Source organism: Lycium ferocissimum, chromosome 1 (genome assembly GCF_029784015.1).
Source record: "Lycium ferocissimum isolate CSIRO_LF1 chromosome 1, AGI_CSIRO_Lferr_CH_V1, whole genome shotgun sequence".
NCBI lineage: Eukaryota > Viridiplantae > Streptophyta > Magnoliopsida > Solanales > Solanaceae > Lycium > Lycium ferocissimum.
Window position 1 is genome coordinate 38,724,799 of NC_081342.1, and position 13,574 is coordinate 38,738,372.

Genomic DNA, 13,574 nt, shown 5'->3' on the forward strand with positions numbered 1-13,574 from the left:
TTACTGCTTTCTGAGACTCATCACTCACAATCATTCCACATGCCTGATTTACAAATGGCATTGGATTCATCATCAAGATTTGACTTCCTGCCTGAGAATGAAATTCATTCAGTCCCATAAGGAACTGAAATAGCTTCAGTTTTTGTAGATGCACCACAAAGTCTCTTGACTTAGAACATTTACATCCAAGTGCAGGAACCAATGATTAAAAGTCTTCCCATAAGTTCTTCATTTTTGTGAAATATGCTGAAACTGAAGCACTTCCTTGAGTCAAGGTAGCAATTTCTTTGTGCAAGTTGAACGTTCTTGAACCATCAACCTTGTTAAATCTCTCAAATAATTCCTCCCACACGGTTTGAGCAATAGAAGCATACATAATTCCTCCAAGAAGATTCTTGGAAACAACATTCATAACCCAAGATAAGACTATGGCATTTACTCTTTCCCAGTGATTCCACATTACTTCTGGAAATTTGTCTTTACTACATGTGCCATCAACCAATCCTAGCTTATTTCTACCAAGTAAAAACAACCTCATTGATCTATACCAGATAGAGTAGCTTTCAATACCTGTAAGCTGAAATGAAATCACTTGAATTCTACTCACATCTGATAGAGACAAGAACAAAGGATGGTTGTACTCTATTCCTCGGGCTTGTGTTGTTAAGTGATTCCCAGAATTTTCACCATTTTCTTGATGAGTTGAAGCTGTTCCATTCCCTTGTAAATTGGGATTGATTTGAACACCATTAAGAGAAGTCCTAGTCCCATTCTCAACACTAGAAACTCCATTATAAGTCATCTTTCCCAGAAACTGTTTTCTTGTAGTAAACTATAATCACGGAAGCAAAAGAATTAAAATCTTTGAATCAAGAATCTCAAAGATCAATAGCACATGAAGCAATTCTAGATCGAATGCTCTGATACCATGTTATAATATGATCTTAATATCAATGAACACAACTGTGACAATCAAAATAAGAAGAATAAGAAGAAGAACTGATGGCAGATTTAGTCGAGTATAGAAATAGAGAGAAGAGGGAAGAAGTAAGTGATATGATTCCCATTCATTGTGTTAAACTCATACATTATACAATGGCAGATATATATAGTTTCTAAGCTAGCTCATAAGTCACAGAGTTAGTTATAACTAACTTTGTGAAGAGATGTTTATAACTAACTAATCTTAACTGCTTAATGAAATGTCTAAACTGCCCCTACTTACTTATTTCATCTAATAAGATCTCATACATATGACTGTCAATATCATTATTTTTGATATTTAGCTCCTTGGTGACCGATGTATTTTAATTTACATTTTTACCTAATTGTTGTTCAATTGATTAACAAAAACATGTTGTTGTTGTTTTTTTTTGGGTACATGGTCGGATCTCAAAATTAATGAAATAGTAAAGCAGCCTGTTGAGATGCGAAATGATTGGTGTGCGCAACAATACATGCGAATGCGGTCGTCATGCATGCTGGGACGACACTGGATACATTGCTTAGGATAAACATGGTACATAATTGTATTTGTTCTTTTACCAATGGCTTCTCCTTTAGATAATATCTGCAACTTAACATAATATCTGAAAAAAATCTTTTCCTTACATCAAGAATGCAAAAGTTTCGCAAACAAATTGGACTAAATCGAATTTGGTGTTATTCACAGTGGTTATTATATTTGCAACAAGAATGTTACATTTCGAAAATTTTCGCGTCGTTTGCGTCGTGAGTGAACTAACGTAAGCTCAGAGAGGTCATGGAACCCTTATAAGGTTAAGGAATACTCTTAACAAGTGTTACGCAAGTGTCTAAAGGTTCCGGGATCAAGCAAATCGAAGAAAATAAGTTTGTCGAAAATTTGGAAAAATTTTGCATAGAAATTTTGGGTCAACTTCTATCTCGTGGTATATAAGGAGTTTTGAGGTGTTTCAAGAGCCTAAAATAAAGTTTGTCGAGTGTAGTTTCCAACGCAACAAACTGTTCGTCAATACGACATCGGAGTAGGGAGTAATGAGTATTTTAAAATGGACTGTCAGAAGCCTGCGAACCTACACGGAAATTCTAGAAACTACTCAAAAGGCCCACCAATTTCGGCCCATCAGCCTGACCCGATTTGGATTACTATATATACCCCCTTAAGTCACCTAAATCACTTAATTTTTCCCCATTTCTCATCTCCACACCTCTCTAGAACCTCCCACAACATTCATCCAATATCCAAATCCCCCTAAACATATCCCAAATCCTCTAGAACATTCCTCCAACTTCCACAACATGCCCACATATTCCTACAAGTCTATATGACAATTTTGGTCATTTTTATTTCATTTTTAACATAGCCCCAAGTCCTAGGAAGTCCTAGAAACCTCTCCAAAGATATTCCAACATATTTCCAAGCCCAAACCAAGGATCAAAGTAAAGATTAAAGTGGTTAAGGGTTCCAAGTGAGGTCTACACTTGTCTTCTCTTCTTGAAGATGTTTGGGTGAGTATTTTTAAGGTGGAGTAACCATGGAATTGAAGTGTTCTTGAATTTTGAGGTAAGATTTCATCTTAGTTTCATGTTTATGAGTTTGTTTGGTAATTATGTTAAGATTTGAGGAGAAGAAAATTGGAGGAAAAGTTCAAATACGCCTTTGATGATATTTTGAGTTGTGAATTAACTTGAGTTATAATTATTTGAGCATAATCTTCTTATGAGGGATAATAATGACGTTAAGGAATTGTCGTATACGAGTGTATAAGGGGTTGTATGAAGTTGTTGTTATGGATTGATTATGAAAAGAAGTTTTAGGATTAAATTGAGTATAGTTTGAATACAATCTTTTGATTATGGAATTGTTGATGTTTCATTGTGCTTTGGGAGTCGTTTTGAAGATTGGAGGGAGTAGAAAATATTGGAGAGATGCTGTCCGAATTTCGGCAGATTCTAAAAAGGGTTTAATTTGAAGGCTTAAGATAAGCATACGACGATAAGCCTAACAATAGTATGAATGGTTTTATATGTAGATTGCGAGATCGAAAGTAGGTTGGAAAGTCGAGAAGTGAACTTCCAGGTATGTTAAGGTTGTTCCTTCTTTTCTTGGCAAGGTTCCATATATGGTAAGAATGTAATGAACCTTATGACTAGAGATTTGTCAAAGTAGAGCTTGTCATATTATTGCATAGTTTCCAAGTGTTATGTTGTTCTTTTCGAGGGGCCATATCCCCTCCCTATGTCCTTGAGTTTATAGAGAGACAGAAGAGCCATGTTACAGTATCAGTGTTTTTCAAAGATATGCATGATATACTGCATGATATACATATATATTTTTTCTTTAGCTTGGCCACTTGGTCAGTGAGACATTTTATTTAGCCTGGCCACTTGGTTAGTGAGACAAGTGAGACAGATTGCCTAGCCTACAGGTCAGTGAAACAGATTGCCTGGCCTACGGGTCAGTGAGACAGATTGCCTGACCGACGGGTCAGTGAGATTTTTCAGTTGCCTGGCCACTTGGTCAGTGAGATATATAATAGCATTATATTGCATTTCATATGCGACAGGTTAACTGAGATATTCAGGGCATGCTTTGGCCTCCAGATTGTATTGTTTTCGCCTGGGCCCGCTTATCCTTTGCCTTACATACTCGGACATTATTTCGTATCGACGTCCCTTTTTTCGGGGGGGTCGGCGCGTTCATGCCCACAGTTCGAGTGCAGCCGGACAGCGATCCACCCCGCAGGCCTTCCGCTCGCTACAGACGGTGCGCTCCACTTAGCTCGGAGCTGCAATCCCTTTTGGTATGCCATTTTGACATGTACATATGGGTATGACAGGGCCTTGTCCTGTCCTTTTTATAGCTCCTACTCCATAGAGGTCTGTAGACAGTTGTATGTAGTTGGGATGTTATGTAGCCTTGTCAGCTCTTAATTTGTTGTACAACATACGTAGCGGCCTAGCCGGCTTCCACTATTATCCTCAGCACTATGTTTATATATGTGCGTTGGTTGTGAGTTTTCGATGCAGAGTCTATGGTATTAATCTTACAAGAGATGATATAGCTCAGTTATAAGTTATTTATGGGCCACCAGGTTGCTCGGTGAGATGCAAGTATGAGATTAGAGGTGCTTGGTCGGTAATGGTTGGGCACTCGTCACGACTCATCGGCTTGGGTCGTGACAAAGAAGATCACTTATGGCACCTTTCCGTAGTCTATATTCAGAATGTGATGCCTTCAATGTCAAATTTAGAATTTGAAAATTATGGGTTCAAGTTTAAATTATACCACCACCCATTCGACTTAGTAGGTTTAAAATCTATTATTCACACTTATTTAGTGAATTGTTTAACATATATACAAAGTTTAAGTTACATAATTATTCTCCCTTTTTTTTTTTTGCTTGAAATCTCCCATTTAAATGTGGAAATCAGATTTAACCAAATCTAAATAGTTATTAAAATAGGCTATTATCTAGAGAAAATATTCTAGCTGATTGAAGTGGTAAGCAGTTGCTCAGCCCTTTGTAGGTTGTTTAGAATCGTCATACATGATTTAATACAATGACAGCCAGGTGTATGTGATTTGACAATTGTATGAGTCTTATATCAGTGCATATAATATGTGTGTCATTTATTACTATTACTAGTTGCCTAAGGTCCGTACTAAGTCCGGACCCGAGCTCATGATACAAAAGTAATAAATGTACTTAAAAAAATATAACTTAGGTCACATTTTTCTTTTTATAATTAATTTAAATAAACATTCTAATCATGTCTTATTGGTAAGTCTTCATAATTATTAAAGTTTTTTTTTTGTTACATAATTAAATAATTATTAAAGAACAAATTATTTATGAGGAAGGAAGTTTGGAAGGAGAATTAGCGAATACAAAGGGACACGAGATTCAAAGATTCACGCAATACTTTGGAAGTTTAAAACAAATAAGGGGTGTGTTCAATATGAAGGAAAATATTTTTCGTAAAAATGATTTTCAATTTTCTTGTGTTTGGTTGGTCAAAATTTTTGGAAAACATTTTCTCCAGGAAAATAAGTTCCTTCAAAATGTGAAAATGACTTCCTTAGTGCAAGTAAGAAAATCAAGTTTCAAGAGTGTCATTCCATATCCATTGTGTCCTTTTCACCCATCAATACACCTCATTTGTACCTCCTCCCTCGCAGCCCTCATCGTTACCATCCACACCCACACTCCCATCCCCACCTCCTATTGTACTTGTCTAGATAATTTACAATTTTTTTTAGAATAATAGTGTTTGCTTAAGCATCGAACACAAGAAAATAAGTAAGGAGCACATTTATTTTCTTGAAAAATATTTTCCTTCATACTGAACACATCCAAAGAGAAGAATATAGGGTCCTAATTAGTAATATCTAATAAATGCTCTATAAATGAAACCGTAACTTTAAAGATACAAAATTTTTACCAAAATGTATAATAACATATAATGTATTCCCTCGTTTTATTTTACTTTGCCTATGTTGACTTGCCTTAAGAAGCTATTTATTTTACTAAATTATTCTTATTAATTATGTTGAAAATGTAAGTTTGATTACTACAACTTTATATAGTTAGTTAATGATAATGACAATACTAAAATAAAATAATAAATCTCTCATAATTTGCTAAAAGGGACCAATAAAAAGGATTTTTTTTAATTTTTAGATAAGGGGCGTGTAAAATGAAACGAAGGGAGTAAAAGGTGCTTCCTCGGTTCCTTCTTACTTGTCTCTTATTTACTTGGCACTTTCCTTAAGAAATTATTTATTAGGAGTAAAACATACTAAATTATCCTTATTAATTATGCTTTAAAAATATAAGTTTGACTATTAATACTTTGTGTAGTTACTTAATGAAAAAAGCAATATATAAAATAAAAATAAAAATTTTAGACAAAACAAATTATTTTTGATATAAGAAAAGGAATAATCTAATAAGGCACATATGGGGTCTATATAGTCCAAAACAAAGGCCCAAGTGAGAATTAAATGAGGGCAAAAAGAAAATTATGTAAAAGCAACGGTCACGTGTGGAGGCCTCATTGCATCAAAGCATACTGTGAGGACGACTAAATGTGAGATTCTCGTTTATATAAAGTACTAATCTGATGTAATACAATAAAATAGTGCACTTTTTTAAAAATACTTTGAGAAAATATGATTTAGAAATACTTTTTAAAAGTTTGGGCAAATATCAATAATTACTCAAAAGTGCTCTTCAATTTAACTAGCCAAACGTAAACTGTTTCTTGCAAAAAGTACTTTTTTGACAAGCACTTTTAAAAAATATTTTTTAAAATAAGTTAATTTTAGAAGCTTGGTCAAACAGGCTATTTGTCCCTATCAGGTCGGAAGATTTCTCACGGCCAATCAATTGTTTGAATTCACGAATATGGAATGCTTGACGTGTATACGTATCAAATTAAGAATTTAAATCAAATTAATATTCTTATGAATACTTAACAAGCTCAATTGACTGACATATATAGTTTATTAAATTATTGATATTTGGGAGTAGTTCTCCTTTCCTTTCTTTTAGTTCTCTAATGGCTAGCTTAACATAATTAATTAAAAGCATCCTATAGTTTTAGTTTTGGTTAAGTTTGAATTTGAACTTAAATTGAATATGGTTAATTTAAATTTATCTGCTGGATGATTTTGCACTATTTACAACAAGATCAAATTGTGTATGAGATCAGGTAACTTAGCTTTTAGAAAGTGAGCCGAAAATAACATATAGAATAATGAAAATGAAATGGAGCTAATAAATGTTGTTTATGCTTTGAATAGATTTTAAAAATAAAAAATGTAAATTAAAATGTTAAAAGAGTTTATTGATAAACACTCGGGTGATATATATTATATGAAATTCATTTGAAATATAATAACGAATCATTAAGGAATTGTTATAAAATATATCTTTATCTATAATAATTATTCATTTTGTATTACATGCATTATGTATAGATGTGTAAAAGATTTTTGTTCTCTTTTAGTTTCAATTTTGTAATAATTTTTTTGAATTTAGGTTAATATTATCAAAATTACTTATACGAACAAATTATTGTAACTAAATGTTATTGTGCTCAATTATTTTATTTTTTCAAACATTATATATGTCTTGAAAATGTGGGAAAGTTGGGGGAGGTGTCGATTTTTAAAGCAAATTAAAAGGGGAAAATGATTTCACTACGATTTTGAAAAATGGAATAAATTAAAATATTATTAGAAAAGTAAAAGAAATTAAATGTCTATTTAAGGAACTAACAAGAAATTCTAGCACTATATTTCATTCGTTTCGTTAATTCAGATTTTGTAATTAAGTGCATTGCATTAACAAAATTCAGATTTTGTAATTAAGTGCATTGCATTAACAAACAAGATGACAATTGAAATTTTGCTTAAAAAAAAAGAAGCCAAATTACAATTTATATTCTTTAATAGTTCGAATACCAGTTTCTAAAATAAACTCATTTTCACAGACTACCAAGAATACCTTTCTTTAATAGTAGGACTACTAGTTTCTAAAATAAACTCATTTTCACAGACTACCAAGATTACCTTGTGTTCTAGTTTTTTGTGCCGTAAATGAAGTTCAACGCTATTTTTGATTTCTTAGGCGGACGTCTGGATCCAATTTACTTCTGGATGACCCTCATTTTCACGGATTATCTTCTGTTCAGATTTGTGCAAGGGTTTTTCCCGCTTTTCAATGGAAGGGTTAAATCATTTAATTTTTAACAATTGTACTGCTTCCCACTGAGCGTAAAAGGTTTAACATTAATGGAGGTACACAAAAACCTTAAAACAACCCAGGAAATACAATTGTACTGCTCTGTTCCCCTTTTACCCTATATTGCTACGTTTAACGTTCACTTGGAGAGGAAAACATGCACTGTGTTACGTACTAGAGAAAAGCAACAACATGCATACATGAAGAAGAGATTAAACCAAAAAGACAACTAGACCATTCAAGTTAAAGACGAAATACACAAGGAAAAAGACAAACGTAGGGCCTGCTAAACTACAGGGTCCCCATTGCGTTAGTACCTAAGACTAAAAACTGGAAACAACAAGCATCCTGAGAACATAACTAGCCACATAAAAGAAAAGACCCTTTTATTATTAACACAAGAAAGAGGACCCTATTATCAAACTTGTTTAACCCTTGGTCTTGTACTTGGACTCGTCTATCTCGATCCCTTCACGTTGGGCACGCTCACCACCGGACTCATCGCCCGTGCTGAGACCTCCTTTGCGTCCCATTTCCTGGTATCCTTCACTTCCCAGCTGGTCCTTTCTCGTTTGCCCTCCTCGGCTCCTACCTGTTAATATATATGTAAAAATAAAGATGTGTTTAAAAAGTTTATATATCAATATATTCTTCAAGTTCTGGGGATGTTCAAACTTAAACATGTTGGAATATCAAAAACAAAAAGTAGGTAACATTTTTAATTAAACTAATTAAAGCCCATAAATTGAAAGAGCAAATGAGTACTTTATTGTTACTTCCCAGTAGTACTAAAATTAAATTTTTACAACACTCCAACCTCCTGAATATACTAAAAGGAGAAGAAAAATCACTTTTGTTTTAAATATTTACCAGCAAAAGTAACTTTTGAAAGTACTGAGACGTCTACTTTAGAAATATGCAAGGAGAAGAAAATGAGTATAAAATAATTACCCTCAGCAAGGTGCTCCTGAGCTTCAAGACTTTTGCCACCAGTACCCCCAGGAACTACAGTTTCTCCTTCCTTTGCCCTTCGATCCATTTCAGACCTTTTCTCTTGCTGTGACGACATGATTTCTTTTGTCTGTTTGTAAGCTAATTGACTAATATCACGTTGTTGTGAACAGAAACAAAGTTAAGATTTATTGATGACGAAAGGGGGTACTTTGCTGCTAATTTATAGGAGGATAATGGAGTTAAAGGAGTTGACACGTGGAGATTGACGCGGCGGTTGAAAGAGAAGAGATGAGAGCAACTCAGCCTTTGATTCAGTAGGAAGAATGACACGCGTCCACAAGAGTGATACTATGCTTACACGCTAAAAGTTATACAAAGCACGAGAAGGTTTTCGAGTAGTAGCCAACAAATCCAAACCGAGTCTAAACGTCACAGGTACCTGACCTTCCAAACAGTTCCTACGGTAGCGTTGCTAGTGGCATACACCGTTTCGTTTTCGTGCCTATCTTTTGTCACACTCAATGTTTACATTTATGTCTAAAACTTTATTCCATGGTATTTCAAATTAATAGCCATTTCGCATTATCTTTTCAGCATGTCACCTTAGATACAGTAGGCAATATGTCCGAGCGTTACACGAATATATTTTACATCAAATACTATGAAATGCATACTTAATTAAAATAACAAATTTTCGGCTTATATATATTTTAAAAATAATCATCAAATTTTTCAATTTTATCCAATAAAATAATTTTTTTACAAAAATAATACTTATATAATTTTGAAGTGCATAAAAATATATAAATATTATTGAATCAACATTTTACACGCCTTTGACCTATGTGAAATGCTTTTAAATATGAAATGAAAAAGGGGTTGCCCCTAACGTATAGAAAGGATTTAAATGAGCGCTCCTTCCACCTATTGGACCCCTATTGCTCTTAATGTTAGTTTTCGGGTAAAAACGTCCAACCCCAATTATCCAATCCTTCCTTTTAATGAAATTATGAAACTACATCGGTATAACTTTAATTAAATACGTGATATTGGTCCACCTAAATATTAGACGCAATCCATAAATAACCCCACCCATTTGAACTTATTATTTAACTTAGTTTAGTAATAATTTTTTATTTGTTAATTAAGAATGCAAAGTTCTAGCTAATGGATAAAATTTTCAAGATTACGATTTTACCAACAGTCTTATATTTATTTTACTAGTTGTCTTGACATAAATAGCTTAGTTTAGTGACTCTTAATAGCTCCTATGCATGTGCGTTGCATGTATATTCTCTGATGCAAAATTTACACAAAAATGATAATTTTACTTGAAAACCTGTTATATATATATTTGAGATAATTGGATATTATTTTGAACATTCAACAATGAAAAAATTAAAATAAATTAATTAGGTATTTGTTGCTTTCACTTGATATTTTTAAATGATTCTATAATTATAGGTTTATGGTACAAAGTGTTCTTTGTTTTTTTCCATTGAAATATTAATTTTAAAGATATTTGACGGGGTAAAAAAAAGAAGATCTCTTATGAATCAAGAAAAGTAATATTGGTGGCGTCTGCGAATATATTTTGTTTAACCCGATTACCTTTTCTTGTGGTTCAATATTTTTAGATGAGTTAACAGGAAAATTCAAATGTTAACACATATTTTTTTTCATTTTGTTATTGCTAGTGACATAATTAAATGTTAAAAAGTTTGGGTGTTAACGTGATATACCATTTTTTAATTGTTTTTATAAGGATTAATTACACTAAACACTCATTTACTATGATTCAGTTACGGATAGACCCCTTATATTTTAAAATCAAGCAATTACACCATTTGTATTATAACACTTACACCCCCTATAAGCTATATTTGTAACTAAATATATTAAATATAATTATTAAAATATAAACTAAACCTATAAATCATACATGTTTACGTAAGCTGTCGTTTGTACACTTATTTAAGGATATTTTTTTAATCCTGCTAATCTATATATCTAATATAAAGCTAGGCATATAGATAAGGTGATGTGACACCTCTCTATGACCTCTATTGCTATTTATCTATTATCTCCTTTTTTTGACATTTTTTCTATCATTTTTTTCATTGACTATATTTAAAATCCTATGTAAAGCCAATAAAAATTGTATAATAAATATAAATAATAAATGAAATAATGAAGAGTAGTAATGCAGCATGAGCGTTACCTGGAGGTTGTGAATGCCAAAAGAAAAGTAAATGATAATAAAGAGTAGGATGAATTCATCTTTAATTGCAATACAAGAATTTAATTCTTTTTGCTAAAATCCTCCTCTCTTCCTACTATTTCTTCCGTGTTCTTCCAAATCTCTAGCCTTCTTTATCTGCACTTTCTTTCTTCTTTTCCACCTGATTTTAGATAGATTGTGTTTAAATATGTATCTGAGATATTTTTCAACTGGAAATTTTTATAGATTTTGTGTTTCAGGTATGTATTTGATATCTTTTCCAACTAGGAGTTCTTTCAATTAGAATATCAACTGTTATCACTCCTTTATGTTATTCCTATTTTTATCAATTTTAGTTCGGAATGTTGTATTGTTGATCTTTGTTTGAGGCTTTTCTAATTGAATTATTGTAATTGAATTTTAAATGTGCTTAGAGTCTTAGTTTCCGGTGTTTCTTTTTTCCTTTTTCTTTTTTTGTTATATTTTAGATTTATTGACTTTAGGCTTGTTGTTTTTTGCAGGTTGGTTGGTGTGTGAATTTGTTGGATCTGAATTATTTCATTTTAAGCTTATGGAAAAGGAAACAAAGAGGATGCAACACATATAAAGATCCAAAATCAGCAAGTATCTATTATATTAATTATCTTGCTTTTTCCTCATAAAGTTATGCTCACAGTGTTTGTGTTTGTGTACATTTATGAAACTATTTTTTAAAATTCATAAACCTTTTAGTAAAGTTCAACCGAATATTACATTAATGGATGATGTATTTTTGTTTATCTTGATGTACTTATAATATTTTTAAGATTTTATTGCAATTCTAAAATTACATGATTAAATAAAATGTATGATCTTCATACATGATGTGCTTGATAATTTTTATCTCCTTCCGTGTATGAATGAGCCTGATTATACGATTCTTTTCTTAAAAAAAAAAAAAAAAAGGAGTCCAAATTGAAGTTTTGGAACTAATAACTCCTTCTCTTTCACTTTGACAAATTTTGATTATGTTATTTGTTTTAAAATAGTTAAAGTCTTATGAATGAACAACCTTCTAAAGTTTTTCCCTTGATTGTTCGGAAGTGACTTTATTTCGTATACTTGAAATTAATAAAATATCACATAAACACAAAATATTATAGATATGCATTAAAAAAAATACATTTGTGTTACGTTTTTGCTTTCAATATCTTAGAAGTGATGCTTCCACAATTTCTATTTAGAACTTTAAAAGCAATATCTTTTCTCATTTCTTATATCTTATACTTTTTCTGAATCCAAAATACGAAAGAAGAGGGTGAATGAATAAATAATACTAAGGATGAAAACGAATAAGAAAAGGATAAAGCTAAGCCTTGTGGTAATATTTTTATATTTACTCTTGAAGTTAATATTATATCATAGTTTTCCAAAAATAAATATACCAATGCATAAGAAAGTATATGTTGTATTTAATTTTTAAGTTCAGTATTTTATACAATAAGAAATATAACATATTTATAGTTTTTTTATTTTCTAGATTGATTAGTTCAATTCTGCTAATATCATTTTTGTTTACTATGATACAATATATCATCCAATTATCGTAAGTGGCATAACAAGAGGTACATCACAATATATAATATTTTATTATTTATTAAAATATATTATCTAATTAATTAATTATCTTAATTTAGTTCCATAATCAAGAATTTTGCATTGTAATGTAAAATTTTATATTAATATTCTTGAAAAGGAATATAGTGTATATTATGAAGTCGAAAGTTCTATGCCTTCATAGTACACAGAAAAATAAAGCCCGATTATTTTAGGAAAAAAAATTCAATCTTGAGAATTCAATTATATCAGGGAAACTTGTTAGGTATATATATATATTAGAAAAAATTGATCAAAGAATAACCATTAAATATTTATTAGGATAATTATTTGGTCATAATTAATTTTTTTACGATCGCGCGAACAAATTCACTAGTGTACTTATAAGTTCGGTTTACATCATATAGTAAACTTCAGTATTAAGAAACTTAAAATCAAAACTAATTTTTAATTAGTAAGTATCTAATGGACGTGTATATGCACATTAACTTTTTTTTTTGGGTATATATATATAATAAAGGGATAAGGCACCGTTACCCCCCTGAACTATACCCGAATTTGCTACGACACACCTTACCTTTTCCAGGGTCCTATTACCCCCCTAAACTTATTTAAAACGGAATAATTACCCCCCTAAACGCTGATGCCCACTCTCATATGGGAGAGTGACATACACTCTCCTTGCCACATGTGTATTTATTTGTTTTCTTCTTTTTTTTTTTTAATTTTTTCAAATTTTTTACGTGTCAATTTTTTTTTAAAATAAAAATAAAAAACTGAATTTTCATTAAAAAAAATGAGTTTTAAAACCCGTCTTTTTTTTAATTTGAAAATTTGATTTTTTTTAAACCCATTTAAAAAAAATAAAAAAATAAAAAAACTAAAAACATGGATTAAAAAACTGAATTTTCTTTTAAAAAAGGATTTTAAAACCCTTTAAAAATTAAAAAAAAATTGAAAATTTGTTTTTTTTTTTTAAAACCCGTTTTTGAAAAAGAAAAAAAACTGAAAAATGATTATTTTTTTTTAAATATGGAAAAATGGATTTGTTAAAAATATGGAAAACTTGA

The 13,574-nt window shown here is 31.2% G+C and overlaps 2 protein-coding genes across 2 annotated transcripts; both read right to left on the reverse strand.

The window, feature by feature from the left end:
- Positions 1-205: 205 nt before the first annotated feature.
- On the reverse strand, positions 206-802 carry LOC132064393 (uncharacterized). Its single transcript, XM_059457357.1, has one exon. The coding sequence runs from the start codon at positions 800-802 to the stop codon at positions 206-208; it is 597 nt and encodes a 198-aa protein (XP_059313340.1).
- Positions 803-7,945: 7,143 nt separating this feature from the next.
- On the reverse strand, positions 7,946-8,886 carry LOC132054343 (em protein H5-like). The gene is made up of 2 exons (XM_059446383.1): positions 8,685-8,886; positions 7,946-8,325 (listed from the first exon to the last, which is right to left on the reverse strand). Exons 1-2 carry the CDS (start codon positions 8,800-8,802, stop codon positions 8,162-8,164), a joined length of 282 nt encoding a protein of 93 aa, XP_059302366.1. The 5' UTR covers positions 8,803-8,886; the 3' UTR covers positions 7,946-8,161.
- Between the last annotated feature and the right edge of the window lie 4,688 nt (positions 8,887-13,574).

Bases quoted from the DNA above. Each gene is read 5' to 3' on its own strand.
- LOC132064393 (XM_059457357.1), bottom strand. From the start codon at position 802: ATGACTTATAATGGAGTTTCTAGTGTTGAGAATGGGACTAGGACTTCT.
- LOC132054343 (XM_059446383.1), bottom strand. From the start codon at position 8,802: ATGTCGTCACAGCAAGAGAAAAGGTCTGAAATGGATCGAAGGGCAAAG. The intron at 8,326-8,684 runs GTAATTATTTTA...ATATATTAACAG, and splicing joins TCAGGAGCACCTTGCTGAGG to GTAGGAGCCGAGGAGGGCAA.